General features: G+C 40.4%; 1 protein-coding gene across 3 annotated transcripts in view; it reads left to right on the top strand.

Moving 5' to 3' along the window:
- Nucleotides 1–19,420, top strand: part of LANCL1 (LanC like 1) — a 38,881-nt gene extending 19,461 nt beyond the window's left edge. For all 3 annotated transcript variants that reach the window (XM_044241518.1, XM_044241519.1, XM_044241520.1), the window contains exons 5-10: nt 7,902–8,037; nt 8,591–8,737; nt 12,072–12,254; nt 14,865–15,041; nt 15,474–15,546; nt 16,169–19,420. In XM_044241518.1, coding sequence (XP_044097453.1) covers nt 7,902–8,037; nt 8,591–8,737; nt 12,072–12,254; nt 14,865–15,041; nt 15,474–15,546; nt 16,169–16,245 — 793 coding nt within the window. In that variant the 3' untranslated portion in view covers nt 16,246–19,420. The remainder of the gene's footprint in view (nt 1–7,901; nt 8,038–8,590; nt 8,738–12,071; nt 12,255–14,864; nt 15,042–15,473; nt 15,547–16,168) is intronic.
- Nucleotides 19,421–25,475: the final 6,055 nt, after the last annotated feature.

The following is a 25,475-nucleotide window of genomic DNA, read 5'->3' as shown; positions in this document are numbered from 1 at the left end:
AATCCAAAAATTTATTTTTAATAGAGATCGGGTCAGCCCACTAGAACCTTGTTATGAAGAATTACTAAACTTGCGTACTAATAAACTACAATTATTTTTTACTAGAGTTTATTGAGCACGAAGAATTCTTTTAGGAAATCTGGCAGCCATGCAACTCTGCACGCAGGGCTGTTAGGCTCCCACTGAGCGTGTCCACACGCAGAGACTTTCAATTCCAACAAAGGTTTCTGGCTGTGTTTTGTTGTTCCGTGGACGTTACTTTTTAGAGAAATTTTCAGTTCGCAGAAAAATTGAGAGGCAGGTATAGAGATTTCTCACATACCCACTACCCTCCACACATGCCTAGCCTCCCCCAGTATGAGCATTCCCCACTGGCGTGGTACACTTGTTACAGAGGATGGGCATTCACTGACGTATCATTATCACCCAAAGTCCATAGTTTATATTAGTTACATCTTGGTGTTGTGCATTCCTTGGATTTGGATGAATGCATAATGACATGTATCCATCATTATATTATCATATGGGATAGTTTCTCTGCCCCCAAAATTCACTGTGCTGTGCCTGCTAATTCCTCTTCCCTGTTCCCTGACCCCCTGGCAACTGTTGGTCATTTTACTGTCTCTCCATAGTTTTGCCTTTTCCAGAATAGTTGGAAACATTACAATATGTAGTCTTTTCAGATTGGTTTCTTTCACTGAGTAATATGTATTTAAGGCCCCTCCATGTCTTTTCGTGGTGTGATAGCTCATTCTTTTTAGCGCTGAGTAGTATTCCATTGTCTGGATTTACCATAGTTTATCCATTCACCTACTGAAGGACATCTTGGTTACTTTCAAGTCTCGGCACTTATGAATAAAGCTAATGTAAACATCCAGTTCTGAGGGCTTTGTGCAGACATTTACAGTTCCTGTGGGTAATTATCAAGGAGCACAATTGCTGGATCATATTATAAGAGTACGTTTAGTTTCATAAGAATTGCCAAACTGTCTTCTGAAGTGGTTGTACCATTTTGCATTCCGTCTAGCAATGACTGAAAGTTCCTCGTGCTCCACATCCTTGCCAGGGTTGCAGATTCTGGCCATTCTAGTAGATGTGTAGTGGTATCTCGTTGTTTTAATTCGGATTTCCCTGATGACGAATGACTTGGAGCATCTTTATATATATTCCTTGGCATCAGTATTGCTTCTTTGGTGAAGTGTCTGTTAAGGTCTTTCACCCATTTTTTAATTGAGTCCGGCAACATTTTAATCAGTGATTGTCTCCATGGTTTTGATTTGACCATGGTTTTTGATTCCCACTACTTTTTCTTACAAATTACTATTAGAATGGCATTTTCATCACTGATTTTGTTTGTGGAGGACCTTTGGTTAATTTTACAGTGTGCAGTGGTGTGTATTTCATTAATTTGGTCTAAAATTCTAATAACTATGGAGTTCTTTCTCCCCCTCAAAATTTTATTATGAAAAATTTCCAACATACAGAAATGTTGAAACAACAGTGAATACCTGTATATCTACCCACATAGATTCTACCACTATCATTTCCTATACTTGCTTTATTGTGTATCTAATCCATCTATCCATTATTAACCCTTTTGGGGGAAGGGATGCATTTCAGAGTGAATTGCAGACATCAGTACCCTTCCATCTAAGTATTAAAGCATGTATATCATTTACTAGAGGTCAGTATCTGTTTAGTTTTCTTCTTTTGACGTCAAGTTTACACACAATGAGCTGTCCAGGTTTTCTATTTGTTGAGCTTTGACAAGTGCATATACCATCTAAATTTGCAGCACAGAAGCTTCCTTTCTGTTTCTTTGTAGCCAGTTTAAAAACCATTAGCCACACATCTGCTTTAGAGGCTCAGAAGGAAGTCTTATTCATTGAGTCACTCTTAAGTATCAAAAATAAGCCCGTAGTGGTCCCAGTGTTTTATATGTAATGCCAGCCTTTCTCAGCTTGCGTATAGCCAGATGGTAATAGTTAGCTGTGTGAAAAATGAAAACAAGATTTGTGTATTCAGATTGGGGAAATACTACTTAGCAGAATAAAATATACACCTTTACTGGCTGCTCAGAATCTTCACCAGCTTTTGGTACTTGGGGAAAAGTCCAGCGACTCTAGGGAGTGGAATTTTCCAGACTCGTCAAGTAGACAGCCTTTTTCCTCATGACATTTTAGGGCCTACTGTTGTAAGAAACCAGCTTTGGGGCATATATTGGTTTATTATAAAATACTCTTAAAAGTTAACTAAAATTTTTTTGATACCTTGATAATAAAAGTTTTTGTTATTTATATCTTTTTAAACACTTTTACAGTGCTTCACCAGTATTTTATTTATATCCAGTAGATTTGTTAAGATTAAGCATATAGAATACAGATAATGAGAAGAAAATAGGCCATTCATGGCCACAGTTTTGATTTTTCAGATTTCTAGAGTTCATGGCAGAACAGGAAGAATAAAGGAATTATGTGTAAATTGCTTTCACAACTCCTCCCTTTTAAGGGAAAACTCTCCAAGTCTTTGTAACTCAATTGAAATGATTTGATGCCATCAGGTAGTTAATAAACCTACTTGGTGGTTTTATTTTTTACTGAACCTTCTCTCACGTATCACATAGGCCTTTGGACCTATCAGAGACCATCAATTCTCTATGTGGCGTCTGTGCTGTGCTCCACCACCAACGTCATTTTTCAGCTTACCTTTCCTATGGTTTCTTAATGGAGTAGGCTTTCAGACTCCTCATTTCGATTAGGATTCTGTTTAGTCTTTCAGATTCCTAATTTCGAGTTTTAGAGATCAAAGAAGTCAATGTTTCCCTAAGGTTGGGATTCTTAACTTTAGAACCCTGGGAATCTTAGGGCTTCCAAATGTATAAAATCCCCAAGTTGTACCCAGTATGGAGAGAACATTTACAGTTTCTTGGAGGAGTCTCTGCCTCCCCAAAAAGGACTGTGTGTGCATGTGTGTCTGTCCATATTCCAGATGTCCTGTAGATGGCTGGGGCAGGTGGCGAGGAAGAGAATGAATGGCACTAATTTTTCCTGCTGTTTGACTTCTACCATGTTCGTTTTCACCTTCCTTCTGCACAGAGAGAGTTGGTGCCCCTACTCAAAGAGAGCGTGGCCTATTTACAATACCCCGCTAAGTCACCCACCCGGCAGATCTAGTGCTGTGGGGCCACAATTCAGAATGACGAAGAGCTGGCTTTTGGTCAGAAAGTGTCGACTCTCTTTTGTAGTGTGATGAGTAAGAAAAGGACTTCTTACCAAAAGTTACAAATTTTTAGATGATACAAGGTAAAAACTCCCCTCCACAGTAACACCCTGGGGAATTACTGCTAGGAGTGGAAAAGAACTGTCCTGATTTTATAGGTCTCCATTCTTCCTTCAGTGACATTTCAGTGTCATGTCTCTTCTGAAGATTGGCTGCTATTAATATCAGCGTAGCAAAACAGTGGAACTGCAGCAGTGTGCTTCTGGGATGAGAGTTTTTGAAAATACATGAAATAACCGTTATGATTTACAAATGCTATCATTTCTTCACTTTATCTTGAGAATATAGCATTTAAAACCTGCATTTCGAAGTCCTACCTTTTAGGAATCATCAGACCCAGCTCAGGAGTTTTAATGACTTGAATTCAATTCCAGAAGAAAAGGGAATACTTCCTTTCTTACCCTAAACTGTAAAAATTTTATTTTAACAAGATGCTCTAAGCAATACTTCATTTTCAAGTATTTGAAAACTATTTGCTATCTACTTGAAATTTCCCAGAAGCAAATGAGTTCGGCTGCAAAATAATTGGAATGCTAATTATATATCGCCACCTAGGGGTAATACGATCCATAAGATTAGCAAATAAAGGAAATGTGGTTCAAGCACATTTAGGTGAGAACATCTTTGGAGTTCATGCAATAATTGTTCCTTCCTTAGAGCCATTTGTTTAAAAAATTCACAGGAATTTTTCTTTTTGAATAATTCAATCCCTTTACAAAAGTAAAGTGCTTTTTATATGTAAAATCTATGCAATTTGATAGATTTATGTTTAAACTTGATAATAAATTCTTTTTTTTTTAAATATTTTATTTTATTTATTTGACAGAGAGAAATCACAAGTAGGCAGAGAGGCAGGCAGAGAGAGAGAGAGGAGGAAGCAGGCTCCCTGCTGAGCAGAGAGCCCGATGCGGGACTCGATCCCAGGACCCTGAGATCATGACCTGAGCCGAAGGCAGCGGCTTAACCCACTGAGCCACCCAGGCGCCCCATAAACTTGATAATAAATTCTTAAATCAAAACTCTGAACTATTCCTTCTGTTTCCTACAACAGTTGAGTTTGTATCTAGTAAAAAGACTTTCTTAACATCTCAATATTAAGGAGCTGCCATTTCTGGCATGAGACGAAAATAGAATTTTTTTTCATAAATGTTTTTAAGGTCTTTAAAAATGTTAAGGGTGTGTGGATATGTGTGATGATGTATGATATTGAAGTAGAAAACAAAATGGCCCATAATTCTACCATCCAGACATTGACATTGGGGAAAAACTCAAAGTATATAAGAGAATGAAAAGTAACCTTTAGCCACCGTGTCCCTATTCTAAGATAACCACTGTTCCATCGTGAGTTTAATGCTTATATTTATAGAAGAAAAACCATGTGTATTTAACCGATTTGATGCGATGCCTCCATTTGTTGAGGAATAATAGAACTTGGTCAGTAACTGCAACCCGCCGTGCTTTTTCACACCTCTCTTTTCCTGACAGGAGGTAAATTCCCTTAAGTATACTTTTACAACTTCTTCTCAATCTGTTTCATAACTGTTAGCCCTTCTCAGTCACTGAAATCATCTCATTCTGGTTATTGAATGACGGCTTTTTAATTTTAAGTTGTGAGTGTTCCCCTCCCCTCCGCACAGGCTTATGGAAGGGGAGGGGAGGGCTGGGAGAGGGGCACTGTCTGCTCTTTCACAAGTTCCCTTTCTTGAGAGTCCGGACACTCTTCCCTATACCTGTTGGCTCTAGGCTGGTGGCAGCACTTGTTAGGTTTTTGTCTGCCTGTTTGTTTTTGGTTTTTTGTAGCTGTTAGTGGCCTCCAGAGATGAGCCGTTGGAGCTATCCAACCCATCAGCTCTAACCTTCACACTGAGTATGTTAAAATGAAAACACAAGCAGTGGACCAAATTCTCCCAAATAAACCAAGTGTACAGACATTGATTAAGAAGAAGATAGACCCATATAAACACACACAAGTAGTTTCCTGCCCTATTCTTGTGGCTCAGAGAAAACCACACTGTGCCCAGACCATCTTATTAGGTCTTATTCATCAAATACGTAGTAGAGCCTGTACCCACTCCCAAACTTTCCACCTATCTTCACCACTCATTCAACCAACAAAAAGCCACCTGCTAACGTTTTTTTACTCTTTTTATCACCAGATCCTCTGGTGTAGATTTTGATAAAGTTATTTGAAGTGCCAGGTGCCTCTGAATGGTGATTCCTGATAAGAACACTTCAGATATAACCATTCACCCCAGGGGTGTGATTTTGGATACTTCACGCATTTATCATAGGACTTATATGCTTATAATTCCTAGTGCGTAAACTAAAGTTAGATGAAATACATGCACAGGCACTGTTTATACTTACTACAGTGAAAGTAAATTACCACATAGACAACAAGAGTATTTTACAGCCAAATAATGGTTTCGTCATCAGGTAATGTGTTTAGTGTCCTAAGCTACCTGATCAAAAAGCCATTATTTGGTAGGGCTGATGTCCTCTCGTTACTGCTCTTTTCCTGAAATTCTCTGGCTCTTCCCTCATACTTTTCCAGTATGCTAGAGTCATTTTGTCAAGCCTCACTAAAAATTACATTGTTTTAGTAGCTTAAATGGTCTCACATTGAATATGTAGGATAATTCAGACATAATTGGGATGTGCTTTCAAAATTTTGTATGATAAAAATCCAAATAACAAAGTCATTTTCCCTACTTACCATATTTACTTTCATACACCCTCCCCACCCCACCCCCATCCTCAAAAAAGAAAAGTTCATTCTTTGAGTTTAGACTGCAAATATGGTTGCTTTCCTGACGTCATTTCCCTGTGAACCTCAACTGCTTTCTGGTCCTGGGGCTTCCATGTTGGTTCTCTGAGGAGAAACCTGGGGTTTTGGTTACCCCACTCTGCCAAGTATTCCCACAGCTGTGCCTATATTTCTGGAGCCAAATGATGGGGGAACAAGAAAGAAGTGAAACAGTGGGGGCTCACCCTAATCTTTTGGGACCGCAGCTGCTCCAATCTGTGAGGAAGGGTCCCAGAGACTGGGCTTCTGTGGGCTCCTCACCTTCATTTCTGCTCCGACCAGGAGATTGCTTGTGGCCCGGGGTGTGAGAAAACAGAGAAGACAAGGAAACAAAGAAAACGAAAGGACTTTACCCACTCTCTCTGACATTAGGAATTCCCTTTCTCATTCTTTCTTGAGACAGAACTAAAGGGCTTCTTCCAGGACTGTCTCTTTCAGCCTTTGGTGCCCACTTCCAGGTTTGGGGCTGTTCTGAATTCAAGCCAGGAGAATACCATATGTGAAAATACGGTAAACTCAACACTGGTTTGGTGGTGCTTCAAATTCTTGTCATCTCCACTCTGTCTGCTACTGTTCACGGTTTGGAGTCCTTACACAGCTGCTCTGTGCATTCTCTCCAGGTCTTAGAGCTGCACTTACCAGGAGAGGCAGGCTGGGGTATGCCTACACCAGCCGTCCTGGAGCCAAAACCAAAAACAACTCTTTCTGAAAAGCTGAACTGAGTCTGTCAATAGAAAATTAATAAATTATAATATAGCCATTCGATGGAATACTATGCAGCTACGATAAAGAATGAGACTACTCTGGTATAGAATGTTTGTCAAGACATGTTGCACAGCAAGCCACAGAACATCTGGAGAGAGATTTTTTATAGATGTGCATATTATTGCTTACATGTGCATAAAGTAATCCTAGGAGCGTCCGAGAATTTGGTAACCATGGTTATTTCTGTAAAGGAGGACTGGAAGGGGGAGACTAGGGAGACAGGGGAGGCTGACTGATAACCTCTGTGCCGTTTGCCTGTTTTAGGGTAGATCAGGCTACCGTACAGACATTTCATGTAGGCCTAAGGGCACATTAAGAAATAAACCAAAAAAGGAGGTAACTGGGGTGCCGTAGGCTTTTCATTTTACGGAACTAGATGACCCGTTGAATTGACGGAGTCGTTTCTCCAGACTAAATGCTGTACCGGGCAGCAGTTTTTAGTTCCTCTGACCCCTGCTGCTGGTCTTCGCTCACGCCTCCAGAAGGAGCTAGGGAGGAGCCATTTAACCACGGTCACACATGCCTACTCTTAGTCTTCGAATTTGTCAGTTCCAATGTGACCTGAAGAAAAATGTGGTTGAGAGTTAATTTACCCTTTGCAGTCTGGCTCAGCCCACTTAATGTATGGAATATAATTTATAATACAAATGTATGAAAATATTTGCCTTTTATATATAAATTAATTTTAATATATTTAAAGTGTTTAACTGTAATAGTGGGGAGCCTGGGTGGCTCAGTCGGTTAAGCGTCTGCCTTCGCCTCAGGTCATGATCCTGGGGTTCTGGGATCGAGCCCCACATCGGACTCCTTGCTCAACAGGGAGTCTGTATCTCCCCCTCCCTCTGCCACTTACCCCACTCCTGCTCTCTCTCACTCTCTCTCTCTCAAATAAATAAAATCTTTAAAATAAAATCTTTAAAAAGTAAAATAATAATTTAATGATAATACCTAAATATATATTTTTGTGTATATTTTTTAAATGTACCATTTCAAGTATCTCCCACTACCCAGTCCCTTCCAAGTTATCTTAGACATGTATTTTTATTGCAAGGCTAATTCACCTAAATAAGATTGACCTCCATGCTCCAAATGAAGTGCTCTATGGACGAATGGGCTACATCTATGCTCTTCTCTTTGTGAATAAGAACTTCGGCGTGGAAAAGATTCCTCAAAGCCATATTCAGCAGGTACCACATTTTTGTGCTTTTTGGAGTTCCGATAGGATCCCAGTTGTTATCTGCCTGAACTCTCAGTTCTGGTTCTCCAGTTAGCGTCCCCCAGGTAGAAGGAAGGTGTGTGTGTTGGCTTCTAAAGGTCAGGTGGGATCAGAGAGCCGACAGCGTCATGCTGAGTGCTGTTGGAAACACTTAGAGAGTGACTGGGGAGCAAGAGGCCCAGCCTTCTCCGTTTGAGGACGTCACAGCCCTTCGGAAGATGAGGGCCAGGTTTCACCTCCCAGGTGGGGATGTCTCCTTTCGTGCCTGAAGGAATTCATGCTTTCCTCTGTCAAGTGAATTCTCACAAGCTCTAGTAAAGAGTTCAGAATTTCTGTCTCTCCCTCTTTTAAGCGGAATACAGGCACCCCTGCTTTCTGAGTGTGGAATTAAGCTGTGCCCGTCTGTGGCCAGAAGATCCCATCTGACTCACCATGTTCTCCATACCTCTTAGCAAAAATCCCTTACCTCCAGCGGGAAGATTTTTATTTTGATTCTCATTATTTGATTGGTTTTCTCCCTATAGATTTGTGAAACAGTCTTAACCTCTGGAGAAACCCTAGCCAGAAAGAGAAACTTCACAGCAAAGACGCCACTGATGTATGAGTGGTACCAAGAGTATTACGTGGGGGCCGCTCATGGCCTGGCAGGAATTTATTACTACCTGATGCAGGTAAGAGGTGAAGATGGTAAAACGGAGAAATGCGCTTGCTGACTCTCCTGGCCTGGGGGAGAACATCGGGCCTCCCCCTCTGGTTTTTTATTCTGTCTGCAATTTTCTGGCCTCGACAAACAAGGGCAATATTTGCCAGAGCGTATTTTTAAGTGTATAAACATAAAAGGCACTGTGCCGTGGGATGATGTCTGATTTGTAGGTGACCGTACTTGTCTGCCTCGTGCCGCTGTGCAGACTGAAGTGTTTTGACCTGTCCTTCTACATGAAGTGCCTTCTGCTCTGCTCTGCTCTGCTCTTTTAGCAAATGCCTTGAATTAATATTGTTGCATATTATTAGACACCATCCAGTGAAACAAATTCCAAAAGTAAGAACAAAATCAATAGAAAACAAATGAGCATATGTTGCCTACGGCTCAGTTGGAGAGCAAAGTCACAGAGCCTTTTCAATGGATTTTGTGTAACTTACCTGAAAAATAGCTGAATGCGCTATACCCAGCCATTCTTTGGATCTAATACCCTTGGGAGACATCAGCCAAAGTCACACAGACTAAGGACAGTAGTAGGATTTACTGCAGCAAGCATAACCTGGTAGGGGAGGTCAGAAGAGGACTTCTCATGAGAGTATCATTTCCATTGGCTTATTTAGCTCTCTTTAAAGAGAAATTGGCACTCGTGAATAAGAATTCATAGCAAAAGAAAATTGATTTTTAATGGCAGCAGAGGTGCCCCCCTCACCTTCCCAAAGTACAATGCAGCATAAAGAAAAGTGTTTCATTAATATGTTCAACATGAGTGCTCGGATATACATACTATTAGCTGGTTGAGTAGCCGGCTGCAATAATGCAAAATCAATGTCAGACCTCCATCTCCCTGTAACTAAACAATGACAACGAAGCTGAAAAACTCAAGGTTATTATTGCTTTTGAATGCAAAGTCACACTTTGAGTGTTAGTGGCAGTAAGAGACCAACTTTTGTATTTGTTCTGCACTTCTCAATTAGGAGTTTTATAATGAAGGGTTTTGACAATTCAGACATAGACTCCTTTATTTTTCTCCACTGGCTCTGTATTTCCAGAAGTAAATATATATTCTTGAGTTTTCAGGAAAGGGGAGTTCATGTATTCCGCAGTTTCAAGGTGGCTGGGCACCCTCATGACCTTGCATTGAAGCAGGTCATGAGGAGTCCTCTTACTTCCAGCTGCCTCCTTTTGGTGGCAGTGAGAAATCTGGAAGCCTATGTTCTGAGTTTTCCATTGGCAGATTGTCGTCTATTTGAGATGATTTAACCATTAAAATTAAATAATTAAATTAATTATTAAATTAAATAATTAAAATTAAATAATAATCCATTCCATTAGGTACTTACATATCATAAACATAAATAAAAATATTAAACATAGGGCGCCTGGGTGGCTCAGTGGGTTAAGCCGCTGCCTTCGGCTCAGGTCATGATCTCAGGGTCCTGGGATCGAGTCCCGCATCGGGCTCTCTGCTCAGCGGGGAGCCTGCTTCCTCCTCTCTCTCTCTCTGCCTGCCTCTCTGCCTACTTGTGATCTCTCTCTGTCAAAATAAATAAATAAAATCTTTAAAAAAAATATTAAACATAAAACATAGTATTATGTTTTATCATAATATCTTAAACATAAAGTATTATTTGTAGGTGCGCCTGGGTGGCTCAGTGGGTTAAGCCGCTGCCTTCGGCTCAGGTCATGATCTCAGGGTCCTGGAATTGAGTCCTGCATCGGGCTCTCTGCTCAGCGGGGAGCCTGCTTCCCTCTTTCTCTCTCTGCCTGCCTCTCTGTCTACTGTGATCTCTCTTTGTCAAATAAATAAATAAAATCTTTAAAAAAATATATTATTTGTAGCCTGTTTTGGATAATTCCTACAAATTTGAGGAAAATCCACTCATTCTACTCTAGCATTTTCAACTGAGCTGAAACAGTACTCTCTGGGTAAAGTAAAATCTGTATATGCCCTATAGAACTCAGTGCCCATTCAGTCCCCGTGCGTCACACCATGGGCTACCCCCTTACCCAACGTGCTCACCGCCCCCCCCAACCTGACAAGGCCAATACTTTGAATTTGTTATTTGAAGAAGTAAGCTGTGCATTGAATTAAGTACTGGACCAAGAGGAGAAACTAAACCATTATATCAAAAATGGAGGCTCAGGGCGCCTCCCGAGTGCCTGGGTGGTTCAGTTGGCTGAGTGTCCAGCTCTTGTTTTTGGCTCAGGTCATGATCTCATGTCGGGCTCTGCGCTCAACCGGGAGTCTGCTTGAGATTCTCCCTCTCCCTCTGCCCCTACCCCTGTGCTTGCGCACTTGCTGTCTCTCTCAAATTAATAAATCTTTAAAAAAAAAAAAGAGGACCAAATTCTTTAAAAAAAAAAAAAAAAGAAAAGGCTCAAATGCCGTATGTTAGTGCATCCTGTAAATCTGTACATCATTGTATAAAAATAATCCTGCACAAATATCAGTCCCAAATCTTCTGCAGAAAGGCTTAACCTAGAAACACACAGTTTGGGATCTAGATTCCAGGTCTCCTTGACTTATTAGCTTCCCGTTTTATGGGAAACACCTACCACTTCTCTAAAGGTAAAAATGAAAGTTGTATTTACATTGTCGAATGCAGCTCTTTATGGCTTTTAAAGTATGATTGAGGTATTGAGGTATTTAAAGTATGATCTTGGTGGTTCAGTTGGTTAAGCATCTGACTCTTGATCTCAGCTCAGGTCTTGATCATGAGTTCAAGCCCTGCATTAGGCTCCATACTGGGTGCGGAGCCTATTGAAAAGAAAAAATAAAGTATGCCTAAGGTAGTAAAACCTTAGGAAACATCTCTTATGCACATGCATTGACTTCGGGAAATTATTTATATGTATATATACAGTGATAAATACTGAAAAATAGTATGTACATAAAGTCCCAAGAATTAACGCATAGCCTAATTTTAGTACGTTCCAATAGGTTAAAAAAAAAATATTGGAATGGAATCCAAAACCTTTTAATGACTTCTAGTTCCTTTTGATCATGTTACCTTTCTGGCTTAACACTAATCCCAGAAGGCACCTGGGTGGCTCAGTTGGTTAGGCATCCGATTCTTGATTTCAGCTCAGGTCATGATCTCAGGGTCGTGCGATCAAGCCCTGTGTCGGGGTCCGTGCTGGGTTGAAGTCTGTTTAGGATTAATTTTCTTTCTCCCTCTGCCTCTCCCACCCCCTTTCTCTGTCACCCTCTCTTTAAAACACACCTACATACACAACTTATCCCTGGGGTTTAGGAAGATCTCTTTGCTTTAGCAGAACTAATAATTCCCTTTCTCGTTTTTTAGCCCAGCCTTCAAGTGAACCATGTGAAGTTACAAAATTTGGTCAAGCCCAGTGTAGATTATGTCTGCCAGCTGAAATTTCCTTCCGGCAATTACCCTCCTTGTGTGGATGATAATCGAGATCTTCTAGTTCATTGGTGTCACGGTTCACCTGGAGTGATCTACATGCTCATCCAGGCCTATAAGGTACTGTGAATTTCTCATTTTCAACACAAATTGGAAAATGTTACCTAAAATTCTATAACTTAAAATTGTTTTTTATGCATAATCTTTAAAGGAGCAATAGATAAATTATTTGTTGGACCTGCAATCACTTTGCTAAATGGATTATAATTCATTCTCATAGTATTCATCTGCATGAGGGCAGAAACTACTTCATAGATCAGGAGACTGCTCCACTAACAATAGAATAGCCCAGATCATAGCATCACTGGCAGAGCCAAGATAAGTATCCCAAAAGTTCAATTAAAAATAGAACCTTTTGGGGACGCCTGGGTGGCTCAGTTGGTTGGACGACTGCCTTCGGCTCAGGTCATTATCCCGGAGTCCCCGGATCGAGTCCCGCATCGGGCTCCCAGCTCCATGGGGAGTCTGCTTCACTCTCTGACCTTCTCCTTGCTCATGCTCTCTCTCACTGTCTCTCTCTCAAATAAATAAATAAAATCTTAAAAAAAAAAAAAAAATAGAACCTTTTGGGGCACCTGGGTGGCTCAGTGGGTTAAGCCTCTGCATTTGGCTTAGGTCATGATCTCAGGGTCCTGGGATCGAGCCCCACATCTGGCTCTCTGCTCAGCAGGGAGCCTGCTTCCCTCTCCCTCTCTGCCTGCCTCTCTGTCTACTTGTGATCTCTCTCTCTGTCAAATAAGTAAATAAGATCTTAAAAAAAAAAAAATAGAACCTTTCTTGAGCACATGGGTGGCTTAGTTGGTCAAGTGTCTCTTGATCTCTGTTCAGGTCATAATCTCAGGGTTGTGAGATGCAGGGTTGTGCTTCCTAAAAAACAAACAAACAAACAAACAAAATATACTGTATTGGGGCACCTGGGTGGCACAGTTGATTAAGTGTCCAACTCTTGGTTTCAGCTCAGGTCATGATCTCAGGGTCAGGAGATCAAGCCCCCCATCAGGCTCCACACTTGGCACAGAGTCTGCTAAAGTTTCTGTCTTCCTCTCCCTCTGCTCCTCCCCACCACACTTTCTCTCTTGCTGTCTCTCTCACAAATAAATAAACACATCTTTAAAAAAAAAAATCTTTCTTGTGCATTGCTGATAGGACTGTAAAATGATGTAGCTGCAAAATGATGTAGCTGCCATAGAAGAGAGTTTGGTAGTTCCTCAAAAAATAAACATAGAATTAATATGTGATTCAGCAGTTCAACTCCAAGGAATATATACCCAAAAAATTAAACACAAGGAATTGTGTAGATGTTACACAGATGTTCCACAGCAGCATTGTTCACAGTGGCCAAAAGGTGGAAACGGTTCAAGTGTCCATGCACAGATGAACGGATAGACAAAATGTGGTGTGTGTCCATATACATATCTACAGTGGAATATTATTGAGCCGTACGAAAGAAGGAACTTCTGACCCATACTTGGAACCTTGAAAATAGTATGAACCTTGGAAATAGTATGTTAATAGTATGTTAAGTGAAATAAGCCAGGTGCTAAAGGACAAATAATGCATGGTTCCATTTATATGGTGTGATGGTTAGAATGAGGTATGTAGAGTAGGCAAATTCATACAGAACGTAGAAGAGAAGTTACCAGGGATTGATGCTGAGGTGGGGGTGCATTATCATTTAATGGGTAATTAAATTTCATCACTCCAAATAGGGGTGATGAAAATGTTCTGGAAATAGTGGTAATGGTTATGCAAAATTGTGAAGGTCATGAATGCCACTGAATTATATACATCAAGTGATTAAAATTATAATTTTTATATGTTCTTTATTTTGCTATAACAAGAGAAATGCAAATATTGTTTCTAAAAAGCATGCTATGGCAGAGCCATAATCCGAGAAGAAAAAGGTTTTATTTGAAAGAAAAAAAAATAGAAGTAAACCAAGATATCTGTGTCCATTAGTGCCAGATCTACAAATTACAAATCTATGTACTATAAACAAGCATTGCATGTCATATTCTAAATAAGCTTTTAGTATATCAAATTTTACTTACAGTAAGTTGGATATATGGAAAAACTTTTTAAACTGTCTCATTCTCCTTTTAAGAACACTTAGTTTGCAATGAGATATTAGAAATGTCTACTCAGAATATTTCTTGAGTCTTTGATCAATATATAGAAGATTATAAAGGTATAGCTCTATTTTTCTGACAAAGTATAGTATGTTATAATCAAATTCAATTTTGTAATCAATTTTCTAAACAGTTTCTTCTCCAGTTTGTAAAGAAATGTCCTAATGGTGAAGGGCATTATTGTTAACCAGAGAAGATAACGTGTGGTCCTTTGGAAAGTAACTAATGATAATAGCAAGTCACAAGTAAAATAATGCTACTTCTCCAGTAACACCTATATCTGTAAGCACAGACTGCACATAAAATGTAGATGGCACAGGCAAGGTCGTGTGCAGTCATTTAAAAGCAAAGCTCGTAAAGTTTTGTAATTCATCCCTACTGACAGGACCCATCTCTCTGGCTCTAAATGCCTTGTTCTTTCTTGCCAAGCTACCTCCATCTCCCCTCCCTTCCGCCCTCACCCTCCTTTCCCATCAGGAAGGAATGTCAGTAGACCCTTCTTTCATACGGCTTGTAATAAGACTTGGCCTTGGCTCTGCAGGCTTTCCGAGAGGAACGGTATCTCAACGATGCCTACCAGTGTGGAGACCTGATCTGGCAGTACGGGCTGCTGAGGAAGGGGTACGGACTGTGCCATGGCACTGCAGGGAACGCCTACGCCTTTCTCACACTCTATAACCTCACTCAGGACAAGAAGTACCTGTACAGAGCCTGTAAGGTAGGCATCAGCACTGTCGGAAAGAAAACACCTTCCCCTGGGAGACCGTAGAAGGGGCTCTGGTTCAATCCGATGTGATTCATTCATCTTTTAAACCATCATGAGTCTGTGGAACACCTAGGAAAAGCCTTCCAAAACCATTCCGTTGAATTCGCCTTCTTGTATAAGGACACGGTTCTACTCAACAGCATTTATGGGTGGACAAAAGAAACAAGTTCTGCTTTCATGACCTGGGAGACAGTGGCTCAGGTAGCACATCACATTCCTCTCTCCTTCGCTTCATCCTCTTCCAGACCATCTGTTTCTCTGTATCAACCCCTTTTTTCTGCCCTGAAGATACTTTGCAAAGTAATTCTTAGGGATTATCTCCATCCACCTTTGGGGGTTTCTGGAAGGAGTCACTACAGTAACTTACCTTGGTCTCACTTTCAGTTTGCTGAGTGGTGCTTAGATTACGGAGAACATGGTTGCAGGACGCCGGACACCCCCTTCTCCCTCTTCGAAGGTATTTTCCACACGTTTACTTAGTTGCCTTGTAATGTCAGCATCTCCTTCTCTGCTTGGTAATCAATGAACTTGAATTTGAGCTTTATCAACAAATTAATTTTATAATCATTTCTTAAACTACTTCTTTCCTTCTTAATATGAAAACTCAATATTAAAAGTCAAGTAGTACATGGACTCTCTCAGACCTAATACCAGCGGTCGTAATGATGACTACCATCTGTGAAGCCAAGCACACGCTTGGCATTTCGCAGATGCCATCATAAATCATGTCCGCAAAAACATACACGCATCATTGTGCTTATGTCACAAATGAGGGCACTGAAGCCCCAACAGGTAAGTGGGCCGAGGTGCCACGTGAAGGAGCCGACGGATGATAAATGGGCAGGGCTGCGCCTTGAACTTCTCTGGTTCAGCTCTCCTTCCTGTCTTCCGCCCGGACAGAGAGACTGAGCACACTAGTGATCTAGTGTTGACCTGCAACATATATAAATCCAGGCAGACGCCCCTTGTGTTGAAACCCTTGCCATTCGTGTCACAATGCTATTGATGCTACAGAACGAAGCCACTGTATTAAATGATCTCATTGGTGTAATAACTTCTGCCTCGTTTTCTTCCTTCAGGAATGGCTGGAACAATCTATTTCCTGGCTGACCTCCTCGTGCCCACAAAAGCCAAGTTCCCTGCGTTTGAACTATAAAAGGAAAACCTGCCCCTGCAACTCACTGCATGACCCTTTCTGTATATCAAACCTGGCCTGAGTGCTTCCATTGCTTTTCAAGGAAACAGAGTCAAACCGTGTACTCCATTTACTTGAGTTGGGTTTTTTTGTTTTTTTGTTTTTTTCAGAACTTGTCTTCAGTTCCTTTTGTCTGTCATTTACTTTTACTTAAAAGTATCCAAGAAAATGTTTTAACTTTGACCTCAATTTCTTGCTAAAGGTAGGATGAGTGTTATGTACAGTGTTTTGAGGGCATAGGGATATATATTTTTCAGAACTTAGAGGAAATCTCTTACTTAAGCTTATTGAATATAACTATCTGTTGCTGTTCAAAAAATGTTTAAAGGAAACTAAATGTAGATAAAGATAAATATATGGTTATTGGCAGGTATTGCCCTCTACCTTTATAGTATTTTTCCTCCAGTAGTGCAGACAGTTTTATGACTGTTTTTCTTTAGGTGGTTCATTGTGAAGGGGAACAAAAATATTACCCGGATGCTTCTGCGACAGAAGTTGCAAGAGTTGCAGACTGGTTTAAGGACCTAAATACTGGTCTTCAAATTCACAATACTGGTTTAACTCGCGATAAAGATACTTTCAGATCTGCTTGCTCACGGTAGTAAAGAGTCCAGGTTCTGTAAGTCAACATTTTTATCAAAAAGTTCTAAAATGCTATGGTGGTTTTGAAAATTCTGATTTGAAGGTTAGTTTCAAGATAAGCTAACAAAAAGTTTATTAATAGTTTTTTTCTAAATGAAGCGAGTGTATATTTGAACTATTTATTTAAATTTGTTTGTTCTTTGGAATTAGTGTAAGATCAGGAGACGAGTTTCCTGTTCGTGAATGTGACTTGGGGTTTCAGTCCACCCTGTCCACGCGACCTTCTAAACTTTGACCCGGGCTTTACTTCCTTGGCAATGACTGTGCTTTCAGTGCTTGCTGTTTGGTACAAGCCATAAGATATTTTCCTCCCATTGATATTTTCTCAATGTTTCTCAATGTTTGTTTTTTCACTGAGTAGTACAGTGCTTCTACATCTCTTAAAGGGGGAAGGAGGGCTACGTAGCAAATAACTTGAGCCAAAGCACTAAGCTTTCCATAGAAATGCTGTTTACTTAGGAGGTATTAGCCAGGGAAAATGTTTAGAACAAATAGATCCTATCTCTCTGCGTTTCCTAATAGATCCTATCTCTCTGCGTTTCCTAGACTTAACTTCCCTCAGTTTCTGAGCCCTCGGGCCCCGGTATTTATGTGGTAGTTGAAGGACCGCTGGTGCTTCACATTCTGTATAAATGTCCGGCTCATCAGCTTCCCCTCCCCTTCCTTCCTTCGCTCCCTTTCCCAGGCTGGTTTCATCCTTTCTGTCTATTTCAGCTGATTTTAGAACATTTTGCAGCTTTGCAAAACAGGGTCTAAGAATTTTAAATGTGCCTATTTCATGGCTTTCTCGGTCTCAAAAGCATGCTATTTTTATTTTAACTTTGAACCAAATCCCACTGGGTATATGTTGGTTCCTATGGATAATAGTCCCATATTATTTCATAATCAGCACTAAAATAGTTTATATTGTTGGAAATTTCTGACCTTTTTAAGGCTACCAACAGAAGGATCTGAAAAAAACAGCCCAATGCTCAGTCCCTAGGATCAGCTTATTCCTCTGTGACTCGCACCAGTTGGGCAAACCTCGTGCCTCTGAGATGTCGGAAGTGCTGGTCAGCTGTGCCTTTCTTCCAGACATTTCCGATGAGCAGTGGTGGCATTTATAGTAAAGCTAATTTGCCTTGGGCTGGGTGTCCAACATGAAAGAATAAAACTCATGTAGTTTAGTTAAATGTCTTAACTATGCTGTGCCTGTACTTTTAGCTACTATAATTACTAACCAAGGGAAGGAGGCAAACACACTTTCCCTTAGCCAGAGGAAACTTAATCACAGTGCATCTCCAAACATCGTGATTAATTGAACCCAGGGAAGACTTCAAGGCAGCAAGAAGAACCTTTTGAATAAGATTCTTGTTAATACTTACGTTGCAGTTTAACTACTGCCACCCATCTGTTAACAAACTCATCAATACAAACACAATTCCGGTTTCATTTTTTTTATTTAGCTTTTTAGGACTTACTAAACTGGCAGGATTTTCTGTTCATGCCATTGTTTTCTTTATAGTTAAGAGGTAAGAAAATTTGATAGGCTTTTAAACTCAAGCAAAACCTATAAAATTAAGACCAATTCCCTAACACCATGGTGGAAACTGAGAAACTTTTATGCCAGTTTTCTTAGTTTTAAAAGGAAGTGGCATCGTTGCAGTTATATTTCTGTTATATCATTCTCTCTCAGCTATTTTCTTCTTCTTCTTCTTCTTCTTCTTTTTGATAAAAAAAACCTTCACAAAAGTTGCTTCCCCCAAAATCTCCATAGTATCTCTTCTCTCCCCATGCAAAGACTAGGAGTAAAACCTTAGACGTTTGTGAGCCGTGTTCGTCTATCCCGCCGTGTGTTTCTGCTCCCACAGTGAGGACGCATTACAGAAGTTAACTTTTCATCGTGTAAATAGTGTGAACATTATCTCAGCCATTTCCATCTATCCCACTGAGCTTTGGTCTTTCATCCTTAGAGTGACTGGTTTCCTTCTCATCTTCCGTGTCAGTTCTGATTATTTGACATCAAAAGCCTTTGTGGTAGGAAGAGTTTGAGGTAAAAGTGGGTCCACCACCACTTTATCTTCTCATTGCCACCTCCCTGCGTAACTGAATTGAAAGACATACTCTGCTCCTGTGTCCCCAGGTTCATTTATGTCTGATCTTACAGTGCCCTGCCTTCTGCTAGCTGATCCGAAATACAGAATGTGAAGAGTGAACATTTATTCATCTACTCCTTTGGCTGCTGGAACTGATCTGCAGTCCTCTATTACTCATACTGATTTCTGATTCCGCTTCTGCTTCCCCTAAATAGGTCAGAGTCTCCCATTTGCTTATTGCTGAGCTGTAGAAAGAACTGTTTCCCTCCTGTAGGTATAAACAAAATGTTGGGGATATTCAGGGAACCCACCCCCACATTATATTGCCATTTACTGGGAAGGGTTGGGATCATAAGTATTTCTATGTTCTGTAAAGGAGTTCACTTAGTGGTTCTCAATAAAATTTTGTTAGGACTCTATGTGTCATGTTCTTTCTATTTGCTCTGTTTTAAACTTGAGAAATATTTCCCTTTTATGGTAGATGGGGGCTTTTTCCCTATACTCTTATTCCCTGGGGTTTGTTTCCGACTTTTTCTTCACTGTTTTGTCAAATAAGATTTGCATTACTTTCTGAAAAGTTTTTAGAGGGAAATATTTTTAAATCTGATTATGATGGAGTCCGGATCCAAACAAAGCAGTATGTTAACCATCTTATACATACGAGAATCCACCCTGTGGTTAATAACTATAGGCCTACTTCTAGAAATTTCCCTGTTGACCAATTCTGAAAGGAACTTTGAATAGAAGAAGACATTAAATAAGGCATAATTATAAAATGTATATTCAGAGGTTGGAGAGTTCTGCTGAATCACCTGACAGGACTTCATACAACTGTGCCCACGCCACAGCAGTGTGGTGTCACTTAGGACAACAGAGATTTGCCAAAGTATAAAATACTTCTTTTCATCCCTGAATTAGATTTTGTCCTCTGGCACATAGGATGAAAATGCCCTTCATACCCCTAGTCTGCTGTCTGAATGACTCATAATAGTAAGGATAAAAGCGCAGTTATGTTTATTTCACTCCTTTGAATGAACAAATCTATAGATGGTGGTAATCACAACTTTAGATGCGGGCAATGAGGCATGGAGAGGACAGTGCCTCACCGAGGCGTCCCAGAAACTGTAAAGTGATGCCTGGCGCGTTCGCACTAACTTACCACAGGATCGCATTGCAGTGCGGAAGGCCAGCCAGTGCTGTTGGCTTTACCACTCCCTGGCTCATCCTCCAAATAGGAGGAAAACACTGACTAGCACATTAAATTGCACACTTGTGAGCTCATGCACAAATAAACTTGAAGAACTAATTCGTCCCTTGTGACTTAACCCACTATAGTTTGATTTATTTTTTCCTAACTTTACATTAGAAAAGAACTTTGCATGTCTCCTCTGTATACTCTCTGAATAGAATAAGAATTTTCTTCTGTTCTTTTTCCCTAGATCGTTCCCACTGTGGACGCCATGTCATTAAAATTTTCATGTATTCTCTGTAAGCATCACTGAAACAGAAAAACCTGCAAGTCAGTCCCCTAATAATTTGCTTTCTTATTCTATTTCCCATCCACACTCGCCCTTTTCCTTCCAAAGCTGAGGGTCAATTAACAAAGCAAGAGAACACTGGCTTTTTTTTTTTTACAACAGAGGACATATTGGCTTCATTGGTCCCATTATGTAAACGATTGAAACACCATTTTCCAGAAACCCGGTGCTTGTGCATCCTCAGGGACTCACCTGACAATTTCCTGAGTAATGGGAGAAAGCAGCAAACACAATAAACCAGGAGGTGAAATAATGAGGATAGAAAAATGGATCTTAGCAGGACCACTGCTCATAGTCACCCAGTTTAATTTCACATTTCAACATTATGTTAACTTCTCAGGCACGTGCAAATGACAACCATGGTGACATTAAATCTGCAGCTAATGTTCTATCTACAAATACATGTTCAAGAAAGCATTTGTGAGGCATTTAGTCATTACGCAGGGAAAGGCAGGACTCTTGACATCATTTTATAAAGTAGTGTCACAGTTGCCTAGTTTCTCTTCTCTGATGGAGATGGGGTATTAAGAAAGGCATCTGTAGCCCCCAAAATACTGATGGGACTAGCTGTGAAAGTTGATGGTTAATACCAATCTCTCAGGATTTAGCACTGAGGGATTAACATGGGTACCTCCTTGCTGGCATAATTCAAACTGGTAGCGCTGTTGATACACTACAAACATGCCATTTCATTTAAACTTGGAATGAGCAATGCTTTAAAACTGTCATACCCCCAAATGCATTAAATGCCTCTGTCTGCATGCAAAGTCCCTGGCAGGGGCATTCTGTGTGCCTAGGAGACATCCCTACTCTGAAGACTCAGTCTGGTTAGAAAGAAGGAGACAAGCAATTACAAGGAAATGTATTCAAATATTCCTGCTCATCCCGAACTACTCTTTCTTGTTCCACCAATTTCAAGAATAACCAGGTCTTTCGTGTGAACCATGTGTCTGGTTATTTGGAGATACTGGAGTTGATAATCCTACAGGGGAGAAGACACTTGAAAAGCCACTCGGGCAGTCCAGAAACACTCCTAGTTCTTTCATTTGGATCACCCTGATGATGGGTGGGGTGGAGGGAAATTTGAGGACATAAAGTCATCTGCCCCCCAAAAAATTACTTTCACTCAGCTGACTTAAAAACTCCCGCATTATTAATGACTTAGATTAGATCTGTGTCCTTCCAGAATCCAGTTAAAATGCAAAAACGTTCAAAAAGGAAGTTCTTCGACCTATTAGTCATTAGTACCTTAGTACTAGGTTCATGACCTGTGCAGCAATTAAATTGAAGAACTTCAAACAATATTAATTATGCTATTAATATATGCTAGGTCCAGCTAGCTAGGATTTGAAAGCTAAGATGAAACCTGCTCACAAAAGACAGCTTAAGCCTGGAGATAAATATAAAAAAGTAATTTCAACATAAGGAACCTCACCAGGACTGCCTTTCCGTGAGTGATGGGGGTGGGGGTGTGCAGATAGGGAAGTAGAAGTATAGGAGAGTCAGGGAAACTTGTTTAAAATTAATTAATTAATTAATTGAGGTCAGGGCTTTTTAACCACATAGGCATATAAATCACCCAGGGATCTTTTTAAAATGATTCCAAAGTGGCCCTCTGATGGGGCCAGAGATCCTGAAGTTTTAACAAGTTCGGACACAACAGCCCTACGGCTGTCCACAGAGGCTACTTTGTGTACAGCAGACCCAGATAGTCCAGCATGGAATCCCAAGTCAGGAAAGAAGGAAGGTCAAGAGCTGGCTGCAGAGTTGAAAGAACTACCATGTGTCAACCAAAGAGCCCAAGTACCAGCAGCAAGAGTGCGAAAGGACTGGAATGATTGGAATCTGATTTCTGATGTGATGAAACGCCACATAATATCCAGGCAATAAGGTCTGGGGGTTGATAAGTCCCCCAATAATGGGTCCATGATTAAAGGAGCGAGACTGATACAAAGCGAAGGTCAAGCAAAGCTTTATTTCACTCCAAGCAGCAAGAATCAAACGGAACATTCGGGGCCGCGCCTCTTACAGAGAGGGCGCCCTCTCTCTGCTTCACAGACTAGCTTTTAAGGGCAAAGGCCATGCACAGGTGGCCAATGAGATTGTAACACGCAGAGGAAAACTCCAGTCATGTTAGGTCACACATAAGTGACCAACTGAATTACAATTTACCCTATAGTAGACATTTGACCTAGTCTATCACCTTGGTCAGAATTGGTGCCCAAAAGGCTCCCAAAGGGTGGGGCTCACACTCCTTGGTAGCTAGGGAGATAGTATGCAACCCCCCACTGATCAGACGTCTCCACCTGGCCTGACCCACCCTTGTATCTGGGCTTTGTTGCCTGGGGCTATTTTCTGGAACTTGTTTTTAAGTAAGTCCCCTGGGGGAAGGGGAGCAGGACAGTTTAAGGGTTAAACAACAAGGTTTTTGTTTAACAGATGGATGGAAGCTCTCTGGCTAAATAGGTCCTTACAGGGGTGATTAGTTTTCTGTGACGGTTATCACAACAGATGAAAGAAGCAGACTTAGAACAAATATGTGTTTATAATTTTATTGGGAAAATTGCCAAAAATTGGGTGTCTTTCCATTCTAGAGTCGTAGGCTTCTAATGGAATCATATGGAAGGCATCTATACTAAACAATTAATTTGAGTTATCTGGAACCATCAAGGCTTGTATGAGGAAAATGAGACCCCTCTGCCCTTTGTTTAGAACTTAAAAGGAGCCATAATTGCCAACATTTTGAAAGTGTCTGAAAAGCAGAAGCAGATCTTCACATTCCTTTTCCTTTTTTTTTTTTTTTTTTCTGAGCCTGTTCTGAGTAGTTAAATAAAGGCATTGTTTGCCTTTATTTGCCATCATCTCCGTCATTTGCCATGTTTCCTAAATGAGAATTTCATAAAATGATACGGGTCTATAGTGCCTCAGGGGCCATTTACTGAGGGACACTTCAGAGCAAAAGAGTAGGGCTGATCTAGGAAGCTTAGAAACATCATTAGAAATGAGAAATACACATTAGTTCTCAATTCCTAAGCTGAAAGTTTGATTCGAGTGGCTCTGGTCATAGACTCCTGCTTTCTGGGTGTTTCCTGGCTGTTCTGTACTAGAAACTGATCCAAGTTTAGGTAACTCACATTACCAGTGTATTTCCTACCACTTATCACGGAGAATGTTTATTTTATTTTTTACAAGTTCTCACCTGCCCAGGTAAAGCTGAGTTCCATTCTATTGAAATGTACTAAGAGTCTCTGTAGGTCTGGCTTTGAGGGCCTTTTCGTTTCCTTGAAAAGGCCAATTTATCAGCTTTTCGCCCTCTCCCTCCTTCAAGTTGCCCCTTCAGTTGAATATCTTAATTCCGTTAATGATGTAATCTGGCTACTTAAGCCAAAAAAGGTGAATTAACATTCTCAGTTTGTTGGTTCTCAAAATGCAGTCTCCAGATCAGTACCAAAGCAGTGTTACCCAAAACTTGTTGGAAATGCACATTCTAGGGCCCAACCAAGACCTACTAAGTCAGGACCTCTTGTGATGGGACCCAGCCATCTGCTTTAATAGCCCCCAGTAATTCTGGTCACAGTCAAGTTTGAGAACCAAAACAGGTTAACATTACAAGTTCCATAGACGTTTAATTTACAATTTAGAGTTTTGGATTTGCTGTGTTCTTGTTGTATTTTAGCGCGCGCACACACACACAGACACACAGACACACACACACACACACACACACATTATTATTTCATAAGCCCATGAAATATTCCTAGGGCCAAGGCATTATGTATTTCCTAGTGGACAAAATGATGCCATTCTGGTTTATTACTGCCATAAAGATGTTCTGGGAACAATAGGTACAGGGCAATCATCTTGCAGCTAGAAGAGGAGGCACTGTGATTAAAATATTTACTGAAATAATGTGTTTAGATATATGTCTTCCCCCACCACACCCTCAACTTCTTCTTGCAAGAAGGGGCCCTATCCAAGTTCTGGATCCACTGTGTATATACAGTGTGTAGCGTACACAGAGCACTCAGAAAATGTGTGTTCAATGCAAAACTGAAATATGGTTTGACCAGCTAAAGAACTGAGCTTAGAAACCTTTACTTAGGGGTTCCTGGGTGGCTCAGTGGGTTAAGCCTCTGCCTTCAGCTCAGGTCATGATCCCAGTGTGATGCCTTCATCAGTTTCTTCCCCTCTCTCTGCCTGCCTCTCGGCCTACTTGTGATCTCTTTCTTTGTCAAATAAATAAATAAAAATCTTTTAAAAAATAAAAAAAAAAAAACATTTACTTAGATTTATTAATGCTGATTAATAAGTTCTGGTTCATTAAATGCAGATTAATTACATTTATTAATGCTGATTAATTTTATGTTTAGCTTAGTTCTATTTTCTATTTGTTGAGTACAGCTTTGCTTGGTTGGTTTAATTAACAGTAACCATCTAGTTAGTAATACCTGAGCATTACTGAGTTGGGAACAATGGTAACAAGTTGATGACAATGAAAAACAGGTTTTGTCCAGCAGATGTCAGTAGAGCTCAGTTTAATAATTCCAATTGTTAACTTGAAAAATTAATGAGAGGAAAACACTTGCAGCCAGAATAGCACTTCTTTATTGACATTTAAGAAATGGCGTCTACGTCAAAAACTTCTTACAACAACTCAGCCATATTGGAAATGCTGTAAGTATTGACTTCAAAACAACTGTGACTCCAAAACGAACATGGCCTCAATGGTAAATTTCTTCCACTTCAAAGTTCCAAGTATTTTTAGCCGGGTATCAGGTTATTGCTAACTAGAGCCAAAATCATGAGAGAAGAGAGGAGTGTAAGTTTGAATAAGAATCCAAGCGCGGATTATGATGCTGGGCGAGCCTGTTTTCTGAAGACCAGAACTCGATCTCACTGCACCAAATACTTAGACTTCTTTCCGGAGAGTAATACT

The sequence above is a fragment of the Neovison vison genome, chromosome 3, assembly GCF_020171115.1.
Source record: "Neovison vison isolate M4711 chromosome 3, ASM_NN_V1, whole genome shotgun sequence".
Classification (NCBI taxonomy): domain Eukaryota; kingdom Metazoa; phylum Chordata; class Mammalia; order Carnivora; family Mustelidae; genus Neogale; species Neogale vison.
Note: the sequence above shows the minus strand (reverse complement) of the source record. Positions and strands in the feature narration are given on the sequence as shown.